The sequence below is a fragment of the Eucalyptus grandis genome, chromosome 10 (genome assembly GCF_016545825.1).
Source record: "Eucalyptus grandis isolate ANBG69807.140 chromosome 10, ASM1654582v1, whole genome shotgun sequence".
Taxonomy (NCBI): Eukaryota; Viridiplantae; Streptophyta; class Magnoliopsida; order Myrtales; family Myrtaceae; genus Eucalyptus; species Eucalyptus grandis.
The window spans coordinates 10,770,519-10,791,686 of NC_052621.1; the positions used below are offsets into that span (position 1 = coordinate 10,770,519).

At 39.4% G+C, this 21,168-nt stretch overlaps 3 protein-coding genes across 8 annotated transcripts; 2 read left to right on the top strand and 1 right to left on the bottom strand.

Moving 5' to 3' along the window:
- The first annotated feature begins 1,420 nt into the window (after positions 1 to 1,420).
- On the top strand, positions 1,421 to 5,656 carry LOC104421693 (arogenate dehydratase/prephenate dehydratase 2, chloroplastic). Of its 2 annotated transcripts, none has more exons than XM_010033739.3 (12): positions 1,421 to 1,842; positions 1,972 to 2,039; positions 2,163 to 2,255; positions 3,105 to 3,305; positions 3,385 to 3,465; positions 4,022 to 4,117; positions 4,206 to 4,283; positions 4,422 to 4,511; positions 4,582 to 4,649; positions 4,755 to 4,839; positions 4,924 to 5,005; positions 5,427 to 5,656. In XM_010033739.3, exons 1-11 carry the CDS (start codon positions 1,557 to 1,559, stop codon positions 4,981 to 4,983), a joined length of 1,206 nt encoding a protein of 401 aa, XP_010032041.2. In that variant the 5' UTR covers positions 1,421 to 1,556; the 3' UTR covers positions 4,984 to 5,005; positions 5,427 to 5,656. The 2 variants fall into 2 exon arrangements, with proteins under 2 accessions (XP_010032041.2, XP_010032043.2); XM_010033741.3 differs by having other exon boundaries at positions 1,422 to 1,842; positions 4,758 to 4,839.
- Positions 5,657 to 6,128: 472 nt separating this feature from the next.
- On the bottom strand, positions 6,129 to 8,849 carry LOC104421694 (NEDD8-specific protease 1). Of its 4 annotated transcripts, none has more exons than XM_010033744.3 (2): positions 8,701 to 8,849; positions 6,129 to 7,435 (listed from the first exon to the last, which is right to left on the bottom strand). In XM_010033744.3, exon 2 carries the CDS (start codon positions 7,381 to 7,383, stop codon positions 6,688 to 6,690), a length of 696 nt encoding a protein of 231 aa, XP_010032046.2. In that variant the 5' UTR covers positions 7,384 to 7,435; positions 8,701 to 8,849; the 3' UTR covers positions 6,129 to 6,687. The 4 variants fall into 4 exon arrangements, with proteins under 4 accessions (XP_010032046.2, XP_010032047.2, XP_010032044.2 ...); XM_010033745.3 differs by having other exon boundaries at positions 6,129 to 7,438; XM_010033742.3 differs by having other exon boundaries at positions 6,129 to 7,495.
- A 562-nt stretch (positions 8,850 to 9,411) lies between these two features.
- Positions 9,412 to 19,798, top strand: LOC104421696 (V-type proton ATPase subunit a1). Of its 2 annotated transcripts, none has more exons than XM_010033748.3 (18): positions 9,412 to 9,942; positions 10,596 to 10,640; positions 11,218 to 11,340; positions 11,487 to 11,588; positions 12,333 to 12,443; positions 12,523 to 12,696; positions 12,949 to 13,086; positions 13,404 to 13,511; positions 13,627 to 13,734; positions 13,857 to 14,005; positions 14,404 to 14,557; positions 14,834 to 14,994; positions 16,255 to 16,461; positions 16,644 to 16,827; positions 16,914 to 16,997; positions 17,574 to 17,773; positions 17,862 to 17,921; positions 19,076 to 19,798. In XM_010033748.3, exons 1-18 carry the CDS (start codon positions 9,799 to 9,801, stop codon positions 19,278 to 19,280), a joined length of 2,457 nt encoding a protein of 818 aa, XP_010032050.2. In that variant the 5' UTR covers positions 9,412 to 9,798; the 3' UTR covers positions 19,281 to 19,798. The 2 variants fall into 2 exon arrangements, with proteins under 2 accessions (XP_010032050.2, XP_010032049.2); XM_010033747.3 differs by having other exon boundaries at positions 9,414 to 9,942; positions 11,481 to 11,588.
- Positions 19,799 to 21,168: the final 1,370 nt, after the last annotated feature.

Sequence of the window (21,168 nt, forward strand, 5' to 3'; positions counted from 1 at the left end):
TCGCGAATTAGGGGCAGGGGGCTTCGTTCGCGACTTTTTTTTTGTTGTTTTTTTTTTTTTAATTATAAATAGTACCGGTCCGGTCCAGGGTGGGCGGGCGGGCGGATCACGCCACGGGCAGAAGCCAGGACCGGTTCTCACCGGTTCTCAACATTGGACCCGGGGAACCGGGAACCGGTTCCTCAAGAACCGCCGGTTCAGGCTGGCCCGGTCCGGACCGGGCGGTCTGGGCGGTTCCCGGTCCAATGCACACCCCTATAAAAAATGGAGGTCCAAGGACCACCTGGCGTTGTTAAAAGAAAAAAAAAAGGACCACCTGACGAACAATGGAATCCACGATTGCCGAAATTCAACACGTTCACGTCGCCATCGCGCCCCGCTCACCAACCCAAGACCCGAATCCCTCTCCGTGGTCCGAACCGGCCACCTCGAAAATCACGTCTGTGGTCAGAGTCGTCGCTTCACCTTCAATCCACCTTCGACTTCATTTCCCCTTCATTTTCGTTCTTTTCTTTTTGGTCAAACCTTTTTTTTTCGTTTTCAAAGTGGTTTTATTTTTTTTTTTCCCTATCGAAAGTATAATAATACCAATAAGTGCTTTTTAAAAATCACCCTTTTAAACAAAAACCCTCGAAAAACGTATGCTTACATGCATTTACAATTCACCGACGATTACTCATTACTTGTGGGATGCGACATAAAACTAAAAACGTTGCTTTATCTATCTTTCTTGAAAGATTTGGATATTTTATTATTAAGAAATTAAGTATGCATTTCATTAAGAATGAATAATTCGAAAGATATATTTGAAAGAATAATTATTTGTATTACTTATAAAAATGAATAATCATTTGAATATTTTTATTTTTATTTTTCCCTGTCGAAAGTATAATAATACCTAATAAGTGCTTTTTAAAAATTGCATTTTTAACAAAAACACTCGAGAAACGTATGCTTACATGCATTTACAATTTCTTTGGCGATTACTCATTACTCGTGAGATGCGACGTAAGACTAAAAACGTCGCTATTTATGCTTACTCGAAAAATTTGAATATTTTATCATTAAGAAATTAAGAATGCATTTCATTAAGAATGAATAATTCGAAAGAAATATTTTAAAGAATAATCATTTGTATTACTTATAAAAATGAATAAACTGAAAACTTTTCCATTACACACAAAAATAATTAGATACAAATTGTTATTTGTTAATAAAAATAGTTTTTTTGTTGATTAATTATTTCAAATACTTAAAATTTTAAATTTTTAAAATAATTTATGATGAGTAAATACATTATTTTCCTTTTTCACATTTCCAATGCTTATTTTCTATCCTCTTCCCGTGCACGCCCAAAAAATGATACTTAAATCTTGGGAAAATAATTACTCCCGTGGAGCTTTGGAAATGGGGGCTGTCCACCTTTCGGATTTTTCCTGAAAAACTAGACTTTTTAAATCCACCGTTCGCTCCCCCTCTCTCTCCCTCCCCCACCAACAGCAGAAGAGCGAAGCGGCAGAATAAGAAGAAGAAGAAGAAGAAGCAGCTCCATTCCAATGGCGGCTTCCACGGCGGGATCCTCTCTCTCCCTTCGATCCCGAATCTCCTCCCCCGAATCCCCTCGCCTCAATCCCCCACCGCGCGCGGCCCGCGTCGCCGCCGGCGGGCGCCGCCCGAGGCCGCCGCGCGCCGCGTCGCTCTCGATGGCGGCGGCGCCGAAGGAGGAGGGGGAGGGCGGCGGGATCGGCGCGAGGAACGGGGCGTCGCGGGCTCTGGAACTGAGCCGGGCCTTCGAGGGCTCGGGCGGCGAGAATGTCCAGAGGGACGCGCAGTTGCTGCCCAGTATGGAATCGAGACACGCCCCTTTCTATTTCGTCGTTCGCGATTGGAGTTCGCTTTGATTATGGCTGTAAAGCAACTCACTTTATCGTTTTTTTTTGCTCTTTTTCCGGTTCTGTTGTTCGTCGAAAGGGCCTTTGTCTTCGATACAGAGCTCCAATCCCAGCTCCGACGGATCTCGCCTCCGCGTTGCGTACCAGGTACGTATCTGTCCACGCGGCGTCGATGTAATCCAAAGTCCAGCTCTTTTTTCGTTAGTTTATCGGCTCGGTTTGAATGTCTTTTCAGTCAATAATAGCTAATGAATTAGCCACGTAATGCAGGGAGTCCGCGGCGCGTACAGCGAGTCCGCGGCGGAGAAGGCTTATCCGAACTGCGAAGCCGTGCCGTGCGAACAATTCGACACCGCTTTCCAGGTGCGTCTTTCGTATATAATTTTTTTTTTATTTTTTTGGGAAATAGAGCACGTTTTTTTTGGAAATAGCTCGCCGGTTACTGCGATGCTGATGGCGTGCGGAGGGGCTGGTGTTAGTTGATGAAGATAAGAAATTATGATGAATTGTTTTCTGAACCAATAATGAAGAATTCTGCGTACAGATTCGTCTTGAAACAGGAAATGGCGAAGAAATGGTGTTAGGGATGGATGGGTTATGGTTATGCATTTTCCTATGGGCTCTCCGGTTTGACTTTTTCAAGAAAGACTACTCTTTTACGCCAAGATGCCATTTTAAATCAACGACAGGTAGATCATTAGGAACTTTCCATCAGAAGTCTTCCCGGTAGATAAAAGTTAACTCTTTGAAAGGGTCTTCTGGTTTTGTTGGTGCTTGAAACAGGTTCTTACAAACAATGTAAAAATTTGAATTAGATGAATATCTAATAGAGGACTAGACAGATTTCCCCATGGTGGGATGCTCGTATGGTGTTGCTAGTTTAATCCCATCCACTAGTGCAGATTTTGAATTAACCCAAGAGAATCCTGATGGATTTGCTTGGTGCCAGGGGTTGGGGCTCTCCTGGCACTTCTTAGGGATTTTACCCACACAATCCTACAATCAGCACAAACAAGGACTGTGCGGGCTTACCCTGCAGCCATCAGAAAATGAAAGAACTTGACAGATTTTGCAGATTTAGGTGTCTCTTACTTGTCGTGGTATAATATTGCACGAGAGTTGGTAAACCTTTGTGAACAGCCAGGGTCATGGACCAAAAACACTGCTTTTCTTGCGTATAGATTCCTCAGTTTTTTCCTTCTTCTATTTCAGGCTGTTGAAAAATGGCTAGTGGACAGAGCAGTTCTCCCAATTGAGAATTCATTAGGTGGAAGCATTCACCGAAATTATGACCTTTTAATCCGGCACAGGTTGCATATAGTTGGGGAGGTGAAGCTTGCTGTAAAGCATTGCTTATTAGCTAATCATGGTGTTGAAATTGGAGATTTGAGGCGGGTTCTTAGCCATCCACAGGTACTAATCCGTCACTTACTGATTGGCTTCTCCTACTTTTACGTGAAAATCAACTTCTATATGCATTTTCTATTTTCAGGCTCTTGCACAGTGTGAGCACACTCTGACGAAGATGGGCCTAGTCAGAGAAGAAGTAGACGATACTGCTGGTGCTGCAAAGGTACAGCTTGTACTTTTCACTAAAGCTACTTATTGTGGCTAAGTCTTCCCTCATGCATATAGGGTTGATGTTTGTTATTGGGTTTTCCTTTTCATTCTAGAAAGTATCCATAAAGGTTGAGTGTGTGAAAGTATCGGTCTAGATCTCAATTTATAAAACATGAAAAGCGTATCCATGATTGTATTGTGTTGAATGATGAACTGGAAAATTTGTCTTTGTAGAGTCTTTTATATAGAATTGCAATATGAGTGATTTGATTTTCAATCAACTTGCAAATCCTTTTATGGCGAACTTAATTGGAACAGATATAAAATGCATTATCCTAATCCAGTCACGATATTGTCTCACGACTGCTCTGCTGAAATTTTTCATGCACCATAGCTTATGATGCACTTCAGTCAGGTTTACCTCAGGAATCTCAGAGTACGTGGCTAGAGCAGTTTAGGATATCCATCAATATTTGTCATGGATTTCAACATGTTTAGCAGTTTTAATAACTTGAAATGCATGGGCGTTTGCTTCTTCTAACTGGTTTGTAGTTGCTTTGAAATTGCAGCATGTTGCTTTCCACAATCTAAAAGATGCAGGGGCCGTTGCTAGCGCTGCTGCAGCCAAAATCTATGACTTGAATATTCTTGCTAGAGACATTCAGGTTTTTATCAAACTTTTATGTGTTACTACTTGGTATGATTGCTGAAATATCTCAAGTACATTCTGTGATGTTTCGCCTTAATCAATAGGATGATTCTGATAATGTTACTCGATTCCTTATGCTGGCGAGGGAACCCATTATTCCTGGCACCGATAAGCCCTTCAAGGTCAGTCACCAGAAACTATATTTACGTACTCTTTTTTTCCTATGAGCAGTATGGACTATACATTTTTCAATGTTCACTTTGCCACCCCAACTTCTACTAAGTACTAATGATATCCCTGATGGTCTGATGGCCTCTCAGACAAGTATAGTTTTCTCACTGGAGGAGGGTCCGGGAGTCCTTTTTAAGGCCCTTGCTGTTTTTGCACTACGGCAAGTCAACCTGACAAAGGTAGTATTCATTTTCCTTTCCAGAAGTACCATCTACTTATTGGGATTAACATGTGATTTGGCTTGGACAGATTGAAAGTCGTCCATTGAGGAAGCAAACTGTGCGAACACCTGATGATAGCAGCAATGGCGCTCCAAAGTAAGTTTCTTAGGGTCTTAAGCTGCATTTACTATTGAAAAGACAGACCTTGTAAATTCATGGCTGTTTAACTCTCTTCTCATCGTTGTGGTACCGTGACCACAGCAGATACTTCGACTACCACTTCTATGTTGATTTTGAAGCATCCATGGCTGATGTAAATGCACAGAATGCCTTGAGGCACCTTAATGTATGCGTAATTCTTTTCCTTCCCAAGTCTAATACATTTCTTCTCTCATCTTTTTATGCTTTAATACGATTCCTTCCTTGGCAGGAGTTTGCTACATCACTGAGAGTTCTGGGAAGTTATCCAGTCGATACTAGCATGATTTGAGAGGGCCACTACCCTGATATGTGTAAGATTTAACAATTGAACTCTAATGATTTCCTTTTCCCTTGATTTTTGGTGTCAAATGATTGACGTGTTTGGTTCAACTTCTCTCTACTTGCTAGTTCACCTGTCCCATGAACTCTTTGGTTAGACACGATTTGAAGATCCATATGAATTCTACTCCACCAAGTTGAGTGTGTGTGGGAGTCAATTTTAGATGTGGCAAAGGTGTGGCAATTAGTTATGTAACTAGGTAGGGGGGCCCTCTATCATTTTATTGATCATACCGTGCAATAGCACTAAAAGTTTGACGTTTCGGTTGCCTTCTTTTGGGATTCGGCTGTATTTTTCTGTGCAAAACTGCTTCTTTCTATGTGTGCACAGCACCTCAATACTTTTACCCTCTAGCAATAGTTAGATGGTAAAATACATTCCCTCTTTTGCAGGCTGTTGGAGGCTCTTGTGAGACGCGAGAAGTGGTTAAGCCTTAGTTTGATCCGGAGGAATCTCATTCCTTCTATGAAGTTGTTAGGACAAAGGCTGCGTTTATTGTTTTTGTTTTAAGTTTGTCCACATTCTAGCAGGTTATTAAATTGAACAAGAAAATGTTAATAGGTCTTTTGTCATTGTGTGACTTCGAAACGTCAATAAGAATAAGATTATTTATTCTTTGCAATTGCTGGCTCCCATCCCAACTGCATTTGCAAGAAAATTTCTAGCTGGAAAGTTGACAGGAAAGATTCCAATGCTGAGGGTGGATTCCACCAACTAATATGTGCTTAGCCAAGAAGAAAATGACACCCTTACCCTCTCTCTCTAAGTCAGCGCAAATGAGACCATTCTAATGCTACAACTAGAAATTGGATTCATACTGAGAAAACAGAGAGAAATCGGATTCAGTGAACTAGGATGTAAAGCAGAATGTACGTCCTTTTTTCCCTGTGATGGAGAGCTCCCATTTGAGAACTGTTTGCGCCGCCCCAAATCCACGGCGGGTGACTTGAGGCTCAGAGAGGTTTTGGAGCAAAAATCCGGATGGCTTTCTAATAAGATGTTCAAGTGTAGCCTCATTTGCCTTCTGAAGCTGTAGCCATTGTACTGGGACCAGTGTGAGTCCGTCTATAGGTTTATAGCTTTTGTAAACGTCATATCAAACTTTCTCTGAATCAACACATCATGAACATAACGATTACAGCAACAATTTTGACTCGCGAAAGACGATGTAACAAAGTTACAGGCTAAAACATTGTCCCCAACCGGAAGCATGACCCTTTCACCCATGGAGGAACGGTAAGAAGTAAAAACCACCGTTTTAGAGAGGCGCGAGTAGGTACATATATGAAGAGTTGAGGTCTGGTACCCATTGAAGTAACACTAGAAACCCCTGAATGCTACTGACATAACACCCCTCAATGCTACATACACTCCAGGCCCGAAAAAAAGAAGAAAAAACTCATTTGCTGGTCATTGAGAAGAGTGTTAGGGATAGAGCTAGAATGTCATAAATGCCCAAGTTGATCTGAACATCCTTCGGATTTCAAAAACACAAAAAACATCTCTCAGATTCTTTGCAAGAACCCACCTTTGGAGAAATTTTCTCCATTTTTCCTGAGCTGATGAGACACCCAGATGTCTTTGCAGGTAAGCCTTGTCACTCTGGTATTCCGTTCTTTCTGCAGCCTCTCTCTCTTTTTCCCCCAGTCAGCATCAACACTTAGCATCAGCGGTCATCAGATCTTTGATCAGCTGAAGAATCTCTTTTCTTAATTCAGTAACAGAAGGTGGAGTAACTTGCTCCTCAACAGAAGAAAACCAAAGATCCTTCTCATTGCTCAATTTAACAGTTTCATACCAGCAACATATCGCTCTTGCAGTAGCTATAACATACAACCCACAATCATAGCCATTTAGCTGCTGTGGTGAGCTACTACATTGAATGAATTTGGCGTCGGACGCTGAATTTGGGCCATTTATAAATCCAACTAAGACTTCATAGAGTTGCCTGGCGTATCGACCATTCATCCCTCCTGAGCTGTCGTGATGCACAAATACACTGGCATCTCTCTCAAACACCAGCAAGCTCCAATGAGAACCACCATCTGCTAGGCCCACATTTTCATTGTCGTTCACCGGGAAAATTACAAGTTTCTTACCAGGCAAATCTAGAGGCTCTATGAAATCTTTAAGTCCCTCAACATCAGGGCAGTTCGCTATCCAAAAAGCAATTGAAGGTGGAACCAGTAAAATATCCGGAGAAGGATAGCATGAAGAAAGATAGCTGAAATAGAACTCAATGATACGGTCATTGAGAAAACATGGACCACTAAGTATCTCCAGATCTGACTGTCTGAGCACAACGTCTTTGTAGCTGAGAATCTTTTCATCACCTGAGGATCTTCCCATGTCTGGATCTTGACTGAGACTTTGAAATCAATATGCTACGAAGGCAGTTAGGCTGCTTTTGATGAATGAAGATTTATCAGGCACACAGAAGCAAAAATGAACGAATGTTGACCTGCCACTTCGTTCGAAAAGACAATTTTAGGCAGCTAGTGAACTAAAACTATAGTCGCGAAAGTGCCAAACAAGTATAGAAAGAATTTCTACCAATGACCGAAAGGCCTAAACTGGCGAACAGACGATTGTAATCTTTTAGCTTCTCGCAGTGTTAACTAATATTGAAGTTACACAAGCTCTGCAGTAATGCCTGATTATCAGAACATAAAGGGATTTCCTTTTCGAATTTTAATTTGGGTGAATTAGTCCTTCATTTTGCCATGGCTACTCCAACAATGAAACACGATTCTAAGGAACACCTCAGTAAATATGCACCCAGTACAGGAAGTTTCAAATCATTCTCGGAGCTGCAGTCCTTTTATAGCAATCGTATTCCCAATCACGAGCAAAAGAAGAGACCTAAAAGTCACACCTTTTCCAGTTGAAGTATAAACTAGTTTCCTAGAGTGACCCATGACAACCTTAGTAGTCTTAGTGCCAATCCTGAAAACTCGAACTCTGTCATCTGACTTCAGTGGCTTCTTCTAGTTCAAACGATGCAACTGTCTCTAACTCAACGCTCCTTTTGATACTATCAATTAGGACCCAATTACCAAATATAATTCTGGGTACCGAAAAGCTAAAGACTACAGCCACTTTTGCATGGTTTCTTCACTCACCTATCGATTTGTTAACCAAAAACATCCACATGCCCTTTCTTTAAACTCTGGACAAAGAACAACTTTCGCCCGAATTTTACCATGGGAGAGTCGGTCAGGATTTTCCCCCGTCAAAGAATCAAGAAATCTTCTTACCCAATTTCCCAAAGGACATCTAACCTAAGTTCACACTTACGATCACTAGCCTAACTCTTGATGCCTTCAAAAGAACGCAGATGAATCCGGGTCACAAAACCACAGACGCAGGTGGACATAGCATCAAGAACCCCTATGCTCTTCGCAGGTGATAAACCTATCAAGAGCCAACAAACTCGCCCCGCTCATCGAACTCGTTCTCCAAAATCGCCCAACTAGAGATTTATTCCGTGAAGCAAGCAATTAGGTAGTAAACAGCAGCAAACAACAAACGATGCTCCACCTTACCAAAAAAAAAAAAAACAAAACGATGCTCCCAAGACGTAACACCAGTCGACAATCCTTACATGGCGAGAACCGGCAAACGACCCTCAGAATACGAAGGCGGCGAATCGGGATAGAGACTTACCGGGACGGCGCGGCGCTACCGGAAAGTGCCGGACGCTCGCAAGAATCCAACTTCTCCGTTCAGATTCTGGTTCGTCCGTCAAACGGAGAAGCAGTTCCGCACGGAAGAAGAAGTCGGGATTTCACCGGCCAAAAAGCAGAATATGAGATTTTTACCTACTCGATTGTAATTTTCCAGAGCCACGTTTTATATTATTTATTTTAAGATTAATACGAAGGAAAACTCAAATTAATATATTTATGATAAATTTATTCAGAATTAATTATTAAACTACAAAAATTCTTAAAGTGAAAGACTTGCAACCAATTTTACCTTAAACTAATTTAAACCTCGAATTAATATATATGTGACAAATTTGCTATCCGTTAAATTTTTTATTAAATTTTACTGTTAAATTGATATTAATTTAGAATTTAATCCTTCGTTTGTCACGTGTTTATCAAATTTTGTAATTTTATGAAATTAAAAAAATTATTTAGAGTAAATTTATAATAGGTATATCAATTTCGGGTTTAATACATTTATTACTTTATGTATCAATTTGGGTTATTCTTGGTATCAACTCGTAATTTAATTTTGTGTTGGGCCATATAAGCGAACTGGTTCGGCTTGGCCCACTCCAGCGTTGACCAACGCCTAACCATTGACTCCCGATCTCGGATGATTGGCCAATCACCATTCGCCACCGCCGTCGTGCCTTCGAAGCGAGAAAACGATCTTTAGTTCGTTCTTCCCCCCCCACCCAAAATTGCAGTTGCGGCATTTACAGTGCGTCAGCCACTCGGTCGCTCACGTGGCTTCCTCTTCCTCCCGCTCCGCTCGAGACGATGCCCACGCGACGATCGCGGATTCCTCGTCGCTCCGAATCCTCGCGGCGGTTCCTCCCTTCCCCTCGCCTGCCGCAGCCCGAAGCACGACGGCGCCGCTGATCGCCGCCGACCGACCGACCGACCGAGCCGTCCCGTCCCGTCTCGGATCTGCCGCGATTCCGTGGATCCGCGGCGCAATCAATCTACGCGCGTACTCTGCGATCTCTCTCTCTCTCTCTCTCTTTCTCTGTGTCTGCCGGAGTGTGTCGAGTGTTTGGTGTCCCCGGAAATGGAGGAGTTCATGGAGAAACTGCCGGCCATGGATCTGATGCGCTCGGAGCGGATGAGCTTCGTCCAATTCATCATCCCCGTCGAGTCCGCCCACCGCGCCGTCTCCTATCTCGGCGAGCTCGGCCTCGTCCAGTTCCGCGACGTGAGTGTGCTTCCCTCCGATCCGCACTTGACTCGTCCAATTTATATCGGAATTAGCATTGGTAGAAGTTTTTTCTTTTGGCTGTGGAGATATTTACATCGAGTGGAAGAGAATGCCGAACCTTGCGAATATTTTAAGTAAGTTTCTGTCGTTACCGTGGAGTTTGCTGATGGGAGGATTGGGTTAGGCTCGATGGTCCTGTCCTGTGGTTCGCATGCTACTTGTGAAATGGTCAGCTGAAAGCTGTGTTGGATGTCAATTAGTCGTTTTGTTCTGTTGTTCAATGTAAGGGAAGACCACTGAGTCTATGCTTTTTGCTGCTTGTATAAGTCCAAAGTTTGTGAGCCACAAGGAAGCACGGCGGTCATGAGGATATGTTTGTACTTTTTTTTTTTTTTTTTTTTGATTTTATGTCTAGTTCAGTTTATTCCCATCGTGAACAGGGAACTTCTGGGTTTCATATTTGATATGGAATTTAGATATCGTTTGACTCGCGAGGCAAGGTCTTTAGTGGTAATTATATGTGGTTATCCTCTCTGTATTTTTGTCCAGGGATTTATGAATGTGTTTACTCTCTCACTTTTTTGACCTTATGGATTGTTCATGATCACTAGGTCTTTGGATAACTGTTAACACTCTTTTGTCCTTTGCAGTTAAATGCTGAGAAAAGCCCTTTCCAGAGAACGTTTGTTAGTCAGGTATCTTTGCAGCAATAGACGAAGTTTATTTTGCACAAGTGATGCTTACATTGAGGCATCATCTTGCCTATCATTGCTCATTTTGGTAATGTAATTTTGCAATGCGGGTGGTATTACAAGTTTATGGAAACTCAGAAAGACAAATTGTAGTTTGCACCTTATTTTAGACGGAAGAAATCTCTCATTGGTCATTCCTTTTTTTGAAAAATGGAACATGTAATAGGTTCAGGCTTGTCATAGTTAACAACATAGGCAGTGATTCTTTCTAGGATTCGGCCTGTTTACAATCATATTTAATCGCATTCATATGCAGAAGGACCTAAAAATTAAGATAACAATTATGATTTCATAACATACATTTATGAATATCCAGGCTCTCCTCAGTGTTTGGCCCCCGAAAAAATAGTCTCTACTTCGTGCATTTGATAGGGCAAGCTGTGTTCCCAAAAAACATGCATTTTCTAAATTTGGTTTTGGCTTGTTCTTATTGACATCTTTGTAGTTTTGTCTTTTGAATGGTTTTGGAAATGTCAGAAATCATATCCGCAGATTCATATCATGTGATTTTTCTAATTAGGTGAAACGTTGTGGGGAGATGTTGAGGAAATTGCGGTTTTTTAGAGATCAAGTTGGTAAAGCTGGTGTAAAGTCTCCTGAGAATCCCGTTGTGCAACCAGATGTTCTGTTGGAGCAACTTGAGGTCCTTCTTGGCTTACTGCTTTCCTCCCCTCTTCAACCACTGTCCATCTGTTATTTCCATCTTACTTGATTCCGATTTCTCAAGCGACATCTATTGTGCCAGATCTGTCCTGTCTAATTTTTATATTCCTTTGTTGCCAGATTCAGCTTGCTGAGCATGAACGTGAGCTAATCGAAATGAACTCTAACAGTGAGCATCTCAGACAATCTTACAATGAGCTCCTGGAATTTAAGATGGTATTGCAAGAGGTTAGTCTCATTTTTACAGTCTTATAATATAGTGGAGATATTTCATTTCCTTTCCTGAGTGGCTTTTCTCCCTTATTGATGTACCTATATATTGGAGAATTTGATTTGTCACATCTTCCTTCACTTCTGTTTCCAGTTTCCACCCATTATTCTCCTTTTACATTTCAATGGGCATGTGCCATCACGGTTTTGTCAAAGAATGATTACTCAGTATTATGGTGCAAATCCTAGCAGTACTAGCTTATCTTGCTTCCCTGCTGTGTTCATAAAAATGATCCAAGATGGAAATACTGCTCATATCAGAGTAGTCATGATGATCATATGAATCTGCGTATGTGTGTGTGGGTGGATGGTTTCTTTATTGTCAGTATTATATGCAGATATAATTTAAAACATTGTTTGTAGAGGAAATGATGGTCTTTTCTGTGGGAAAGCAAACTTACTTACCATTGTGGTCAATCAATCCAAGCTTTGGCATAGGACACCTTTAGTTCTCTAATTTCCAGGTTTTTATTTGTAAGACCTCTTGATGAAGTAGACATAGTGTGTATTAGATAACTGATTTATAAATGGGTTACTTTATCTGAGAGTTGTGGGATTTTAGTTGCTTTGCATGGTTTGTCTAATTGTGAAGTATATACACCATAACAAAACGGCTGTCAAGACTCAAAATTTCGTTTGCAGATTCCAAATTTGAGACTTCTTCCTTTGCATTAATATATATTTCTTGGGTGATGCTGCCAGGCAGGCAGCTTTCTTTTTTCAGGAAAGAACCATCCTGTTGCAGAAGAGAGAGAATTGGATGAAACCGCATACTCAAATGACTATGTTGAGACTGCTTCCTTACTTGAAAAGGTACTTTGTGCAAGTGGCTTCTTGCAAATATTTTTCCTGCTGGATGATTCACCTTGGATTACATTTTTCTTTTCCCTAGGAGATGAGACCAGGAACATCCGAACAATCTGGTTTGAACTATATCACCGGGATTATTTGCCAGACCAAAGTACTTATATTTGAGAGGATGCTTTTTCGTGCAACAAGGGGCAATATGCTTTTCAACCAGGCACCAGCTAATGAAGGCATCATGGACCCTGTAACATCTGAAATGGTTCTTTTCTTTCCAACTCCTCTTGAGATTGGTGATTTTTTTTTTCTTTTTTTCCCTGTTGTTTTAGTATCTTGGAGTTACCATTCTTTTTTCCCGTCACACTTAAAATATCTATACCTTTCAAGCTGCTTGGTGGTGTTCATGCTTAAAAATAGAGACGAAAACTTAAGCTGTTCAATAGAGCTGTTTCTTCAGAAAACTTTTCTGTTCTAGTAGGAGAAAGCTGATATCTCTCTGACTTCATTTTTGCAGGTTGAGAAAGTAGTTTTTATGGTTTATTTCTCTGGAGAGCAAGCAAGGAAGAAGATTAAAAAAATTTGCGAAGCATTTGGTGTGAACTGTTATCCTGTTCCAGATGATATTACCAAACAAAGGCAAATGACTAGAGAAGTGAGTGCATTAATGATGTCAAGAATATATCTTTCTCTTGCATGATGCAGATATCTTGAATTAAAGTAAATATTGGTTTACTAGAATTTTGAACTACTAGTATGATCATCCTTTCGAAGTTTTCTCCATTGATGCATGATATGCTGATAAATCGACTTTTAGCCAACTATATTCTGAAAAACATCATATGGATGTCATTCATCGGGAATGTAATTAACTAGATATCCATAGCCTCGTGGCTGCGTAATAACATATGCTCTGTCTCGCACTAACAGAGCCCTTTCTATTTTGCCTGAAACTTGAGGTTTCTGTTTTAGGTTGTGTCACGTCTTTCTGAACTGGAAGCAACCCTGGATGTGGGGATAAGTCATCGAAATTCAGCCCTTAGTTCCATAAGCCTCCATTTGCCAAAATGGACAGATTTGGTGAGATATGTTTCTTCCCCCCTTATTCAAACCATCAAAAGGTTCATTAGCTGAGGTTTTGTTTTCCTTTTTCCCTTTCTAGTAATCAATGACTTTATTTTTGGTTCTTTCTCAGGTAAGAAGGGAGAAAGCAGTATATGATACATTGAATATGCTAAATTTTGATGTTACGAAAAAGTGTCTTGTTGGAGAGGGATGGTGCCCAACCTTTGCCAAAGCTAAGGTGATTAACGTGATTTATGTTTCCTTCTATCCTCATCTTATCTAGTTTTCTTAGGCTCAATTCTAATTTTGATTGGAAACTTCAGGGATTGAGAATTATAAGGATGTTATCTATCCTTGCAGATCCAGGAGGTTCTGCAGCGTGCAACTTATGATAGTAATTCACAAGTTGGCATTATATTTCATACAATGGATGCAGTAGACTCTCCACCAACCTTTTTCAGAACCAATAAGTTTACAAATGCGTATCAGGAAATTGTTGATGCATATGGGTGAGCCGAATCCTGCTTACATTTTTAAGCATACAGGGGCATTTAGGCACTTCATGATTTTGTATAGATCTGTGACCGTTATAAATTATAACACAACAATTTTTGTATGTGAATTTAAGCATGTAGATACATACATTTGAGAGGTTCATTATCGTCTAATTTTTTCCTAAGTTAGGTAAGTAGATTAACTCGCAGTGCAAATTCCAAGTGTCTGCACTTTGAATTGCTGAATGGGTTATTTCTTGTCCTCTTCTGCTTTAAACTGCTTTGAACTATTAAATCTTTGTCAGAAAATTTGAATGATTTGGTTATATGTCCCATTCAGCTTATATAATTTTTCGACTTTTGAAAGGACAAACTGTTTTATTTCACTGATGTCAGTTTCTTTTCTTTTGCAGAGTTGGGAGGTATCAAGAAGCAAATCCTGCAGTTTACACCGTCGTTACATTTCCATTTCTTTTTGCAGTGATGTTTGGGGATTGGGGTCACGGGATATGCTTGTTGTTGGGAGCTTTAGTCCTCATTGCTCGGGAAAGTAAGCTCGGTAATAAGGTATGTTACGTCTATAAGAGGAATGATTGATTATTTCACTCACAGATGTTTGTATCTCTAGCTTTTTTAAAGTGATTGAATTTGTGGAATCCCTTCCCTCTCCCTCCCTCTCACACACACACAAATACTCAAACACGTGTACACACGCGTACATACGTACAACATATGCACACGTGCATGTGCATAGACACACACAGAGGAGCTGCTTAATTAGTGTACATGCTTGGTTCTATGCTGATTCGATGAATTTCTCAATGTGAATTGCTTTTCTGACAGAAACTGGGCAGCTTTATGGAGATGTTATTTGGCGGACGCTACATTCTCCTTTTGATGTCCCTATTTTCAATTTACTGTGGGTTGATTTACAATGAATTCTTCTCTGTACCATTTCACATATTCGGTCGGTCTGCTTACAAATGTCGGGATACAACTTGCAGGTTTGGCTTTATCTATTTAATAGTTCTCTATCTATGATGAACTGTTTTTACTTGTTTCTGAGGACTTGGGCAGCTCAATTGTTTGGTCCAAGGTGTACCTTTTAAAAATTTTACTGACTGGTTCTCATTTATAGTATATCTCCATCGCTAGCATTCACATGCTTACATCAGAAGAAGCAGATTGAAGAAGTTTTTTCCCTCAGTTTTTCCACAATTTCAATTTTATAGATTTTTTTTTTTTTTTGCCTTTGTTAGCACTTAACTATTGACCAAACCAACTATCAGTCAAGAATCATAATGTGTGTTGGGATAGTCATGGTAGTCCTAGTTATTAACATATCGATTTAGCTGTTAATTGGTTTGGCTCTTTGCTTTTGGATTTATTTGTAATATTAGATGTGCAACTTCTTTTATGTTTTTCTTATTGATCCCTTAAAATATATACGAAGCATTAATGTTAGCACCTCAAGTCGGCCCAGATTCTTTTGAATTTTTCATGATTTGAAATGTTATTTCTGTTTTGGCATGAAATTCAAACCTGGCATGTTAGCATGTTAGTTTCTTGATGAATGGACTCCCGTTGAACTGTTTGTGTTTTTTTCTGAAAAATGGTGTTGAAGTTATTGAACTTAGTTGTAGTCTGCTTGCTGTGTTCTAGTTTTGGATGCCAGAGACGTGGTTGCGAGTTGATTCAAATTGTTTTACAGAGTACTATCTTCAAGCTGGTGATGGGATGTGACCTTCAGCTCATATTACACTGATGCAAATTAATGGGAGGGGTGTCAAAATTTGCAAGTGCTAGTTAAAAAATAATGAAAAGATACGGCATTTTTTCAAGTCTAGGCGACCCATCAGAAACTTATGTTATAACGATTGAATTTCTTCTTGTCAATGTAGAATAATTTCGATATAGATTTTAGAGGTATATATTTCTTTATACTAGCACTTTGTTTTGATGAAAAAAGGGTGCCTGAAATTGTATGTGTATTGCAGGCGTCTCTCTATTGTTAAAAGAGACCAACGAACTTATGTGCTCTAAAAAACATTGGGTATTGGGCAGACCAAATTTACATGTTAGCTGTCATTTATGAGTCAGCCCGCTCCTGATTTCATCATAAATTTTTTTACTTAGGACCATTTCAAATATTTGGGGGTTCTCGCTTTTTTTGTTGCATTTGTGTATGACCAGACTAACATGATATCTTCGATTCTGTCTTACATGTATTCTCGTAACTTACTCATTCTACTTGCTTTGACCAGTGATGCATATTCAGTTGGTTTAATTAAATACCGAGATCCTTATCCATTCGGTGTAGATCCCAGCTGGCGTGGAAGTCGTTCTGAACTTCCTTTCTTGAACTCACTCAAGATGAAGATGTCCATTCTGTTGGGTGTGGCGCAAATGAATTTAGGGATCATCTTGAGTTATTTCAATGCAAGATATTTTGAAAGTTCTCTGGATATCAGGTGTGTGTTCCCTCCTCAAAAAATTCGTCTCCTTTTCTCCAGAGTTTATGCTGATATCGCACTTTCATGTGAGAGTACGCTATGGGTGCATCACTTAGCTTAGCTTAGCTTAGCTTAGCTTAGCTTAGCTTATCTAGATATCAAGCATGAGAGTATTGAACTAACTTTTATTTTTGTTTTAGGTATCAGTTTGTGCCACAGATTATCTTTCTCAACAGCCTTTTTGGATATCTATCACTTCTTATTATTATCAAGTGGTGCACTGGTTCTCAAGCCGATCTCTACCATGTTATGATTTACATGTTTCTGAGTCCTACTGACAATCTTGGAGAGAACCAACTGTTTTGGGGCCAGCGGCCACTTCAGGTATAATTTACTTGCTTTGTACTATACTGATGCGTATCATTTATTCTTGTCTTCCTTATTTTCATCAATTATCTGAAACTTTGCAGATCCTTCTATTGCTTTTGGCTCTTATTGCTGTCCCATGGATGCTCTTTCCTAAACCTTTTATATTGAAAAGGCTTCACATTGAGGTACATTACTGTCTCCTTTTTCCCTTTTTTAGTCAATTATTTCTGTTTCTGTCTCATTTCAGCTTCCTTAAGTTAGAGACAACTTCCTTTCAGTTAATTTGAGAGAAAGAACTAGTTGGTTCATGGATTAATCAAATTATTATATTCTTTTGTCCATCTATAAGCTTTTCTCTGAAGAACTCGAGTTTTGTGAGTGAAGTGTATGTCTTTATTTAGCCGCTTTAATAATCAACTAATAATATGTTTGATCATATCACACTGGGTGAAGAGGGAAAACACAATTCAGTCTAATGATTTTTTTATTTTTTTAAATTCTACTTGCATGTACAGCACAAAAAAGAGTTCCAGTGGATTTTCCTTGTACTCCCAATCCCATCTTATCCCTTCAAAGCCTAACAAATCTTGATTTCTAAGCAATACATTGATTTCAGGAAAGGAGATGCATCTTTTTTTTTTTTTTTTTTTTTTAATGAAAGAGTGATAGCGTCTCTCCTCTGAAACAGTTTGAAGAAGAGTCACTAAGAAATTAGATATTTCTTTATTTAATAGATTTTTTTTTTCTTGTCATGCCTTCAGCGGTTCCAAGGTCGTACTTATGGGGTGCTTGGTATTTCTGAGATGGATGTTGAAGCAGAGCCTGATTCTGCCCGGGCCCAGCAACATCATGAGGATTTTAATTTCAGCGAGGTTTTTGTGCATCAAATGATACACTCTATAGAATTTGTTTTAGGTGCTGTTTCCAATACAGCTTCTTATCTCCGTCTTTGGGCTTTGAGGTATGCCCATTTGCCTTTTAACTTTATTTTGATCCCTCCATTGATATCATGGTCCTAAAATGATGACTCTGGCTGGCTACTTTTATAGCTTGGCCCACTCGGAATTGTCAACGGTCTTCTATGAGAAAGTGCTCCTACTTGCCTGGGGGTAAGTTGAGTTTAATTTCAGGCCTTCGCATTAATGCAGTGATGTTGAAAAAAGAATGAGTTTACTTATTTTGTTGTTTAGTGTATGATTTTGTTCATGATGATTTAGATTTTTGAACATTCATGTCAAAGGAATGCACGCTGCCTGAGTCTTGTTGTCCTGTGGCTCAGTTAGCTAACCTTTTTAGTGCTCCAGAATTAGAATAGTTTGGTTCGTTACATAACATATGGGGGCACTTGGCAATATCATAAGTTGTAAAGTGGGTTATGATCTTATATTTTAAGAAAAGCTAGTAATTTGGTTCTTTCGTTTCCACTGTTAACTTATGTAAATCTAGAGTAACATTTCAATAAAGCAAGTGCAATTTGATTGCTTTAGATTAGCTTAGTCCTATATTATAGTCGTGATCCTTTTATTTTATGAACTAGAATGAGATACTCATGTTTAGATCAAGTCATCAGGAGATGCACCTGTCCATATTGTTTGATCGAGAAGCTTAGCTTGGTGGGTGCACCTGTCAATGAATGTTGAGTAACAAATATAATTAATTTTATTCTAAAGATGGAGTTGTGTATATTATTGGTAATTTTTGGCAACATAATTGGTAATATCTTAACTTTAAGTATTTTTTTCAGTGAAATACACTTAATAATGTTTATTATTTGCAGCACTTAATATGGTTATCAAATACTCTCTTAGTGCATCTTTTGAAGGATTGCAAAGAATTAAAATTGAGGAGCTAACTACTGATTAGTCACGTTCGCTCTAATTATATCTGGTCTTAGTGGTGGCAAATAGGGCTGGGCAGCAGGCCTGGCCATGTAATTTTTTTTTGTTAGTGGCCGCTAGTTCTATAACTGTGCTCAGCCCGGCTCACAGCCTGTTAAAGTAAAAAGGCCGTCCAGGCTGGACATGGTCCACCATTTTCTAGCCTTCTCTGGTATCAATGTTGGTTTATCACGTGCACATTTACTTGTTTGTCCATGAACCTGGTCATTGCGTCTTAATGCATATTGGTTTAGAAAAGGTCATAACAATGAAGTAGGCTACCTTTTTCTTTTTTCTTTTTTTTCTTTTTCAAACACCTTTTAGGTAGTGGGCTACCACATGTATGATGATGCGTGATGAGGTAATTATGATTTTGGTTATTGCAGGTATGATAATGTGATCATTCGGTTGGTGGGTCTTGCCGTCTTTGCTTTTGCGACTGCCTTCATTCTTCTAATGATGGAGACCCTGAGCGCCTTCCTTCATGCCCTGCGTCTTCACTGGGTAGAATTCCAAAATAAGTTCTACCATGGTGATGGTTACAAATTCAAACCTTTCTCCTTTGCATTGTTAAACGATGATGATGAGTAATCACAAACCTGTTATCCCAATTTTGAGACGTAGGATATGTAGACAGGAAGGATACAACTAACAAAACAAGAAGCAGAGAATGCACAGAAAAATAACGGTATTTCTGAGGTGCCTTTTGGGTTTTATAACACAATGCTTGATACGTAGTACATTTGGGGAAGATAGTCTCAGTTTCTTTCAACCTGTCCGTATATACAAGGGTCACCTGGAGGAAGTCTATTTCCTTCATTTTTTTTTTTTATAAATTTTTCTTTGATTAGGATCATCACTTGTAAAGAGGGAACCGTGGAGCTATTGTACCATACTATTTTTGGTGTTGAGTCCCCTCGAAGTCAGATTTGTAAATTTTACTTGGAAGCTAGTTTGGAGTTTGAGAAAATGAGCAATTTTTATTTCAATTGTTTGCAACACTAGTAATTTCCAGCACGAGGGGGAGTGTCTATCTTTCTGAGAACTGTTGACAGTCTACACTGAGTAGAAATTTTGATGCGGAAGAGAATGGAGTATTGCTCTTTTAATTTCTAGTTGTTTTACTAGTTTTTTCTCCATATTCTATCTCCTACGTTGTTAGGGAGCTGGTTTATATTTCTTATTTATTAGAAATTTTCTATTTACTAGGATTAGAGTTTTACAGGCTTTAGCGCCATATATAACGACTTTGCAAGTTTTGTTGCAGGAATTGTCTCTTTCTATCTTCTGAGCTCTTCATTTTGTGTCATTTGATTTTCTTTAACCTTTGTCTGACATTTCGATGTATCTGCAACATTTTTGCACTTGTTCGTGCAAACAAAACTCAAGTGATGAAGTTTGGATGAAATTGCAGTCGTAAATGCTTGAATTGAATTAAATTTAGGAGTGCACGGTTACCTTCTATCATTGGAGAATATGGACTGAACCTATTGCATTTTTACAAAGCAGCAGCAGTGAGATGGCCGTCCATTCCGTTCGCTGGACCATTATTGACAACATGGTCTCTGAAGTGCTTTTGAATCTGTGTTAATTTCTTGGTAGAGGGCGTGAATAGTGGGTACCAACCAAAGCTTTCAGGCAATCTGAATATCAGATTGATTGCACTAGGTACATAAATCTCACCATCTCTAATGGAAACCATAGAGACTATTGACCGTTCGATTCTTTCATTGTCACCGGGGCATTTTGAACAATCTTTTTTACTTCACCTTGTTAAAACATACCAACAATCAACTGAATCCAAAAGAGTCCATGCAATTTGGTTCTTTTTCAATTCTATAACATGCCCAACTCTCAATGTCTTAAAAGATGCATTTTGATTGTATTTTCATCAATATCCACAGAGTCGTACTTAGCATTGTTGGCCAACTGCACCCTACCACTATTTGTGCATTGATAAGCAATAAATTAGCTCTTGTTTAGTGTAGTGTGCAAATAAGAGCTAGAATTCATAACCCGCCAGTTTGACTCCTTGATAAATAAAACATGACCATCACTATTGAGACACTATCAATTGTTGTAGTAACGTTGTCGTTAGACTCAACTCTAATTTTCTCATCCTTCTCGTTCTTCAACTTAAGACAGTCTTTCTAATGTCCATCTTGCCACAATTTCAGTTAACAGTACTAACAACCCTAGACTAACTACGAGTACTCACATTCACCCTAACTTTTGCTAACAAGAGTACTAGTTTTTCTACCTTTGCCACTAAAACAATAGGCACATATTCACCCGATTCTCTCTACACATGTTTTTCACTCAAAATCAAATTTTGAACCCCATCAAATATTAGGTAGTAAGAGTAGTGTTATGACTATTAGGTAATAATGGTAATAAAATCAAAGCACGCACCTCTTCATCGAAATTAATCTCAACAAAATTCAATTGTCTAACGATTACATTGAATTCATTGATATTC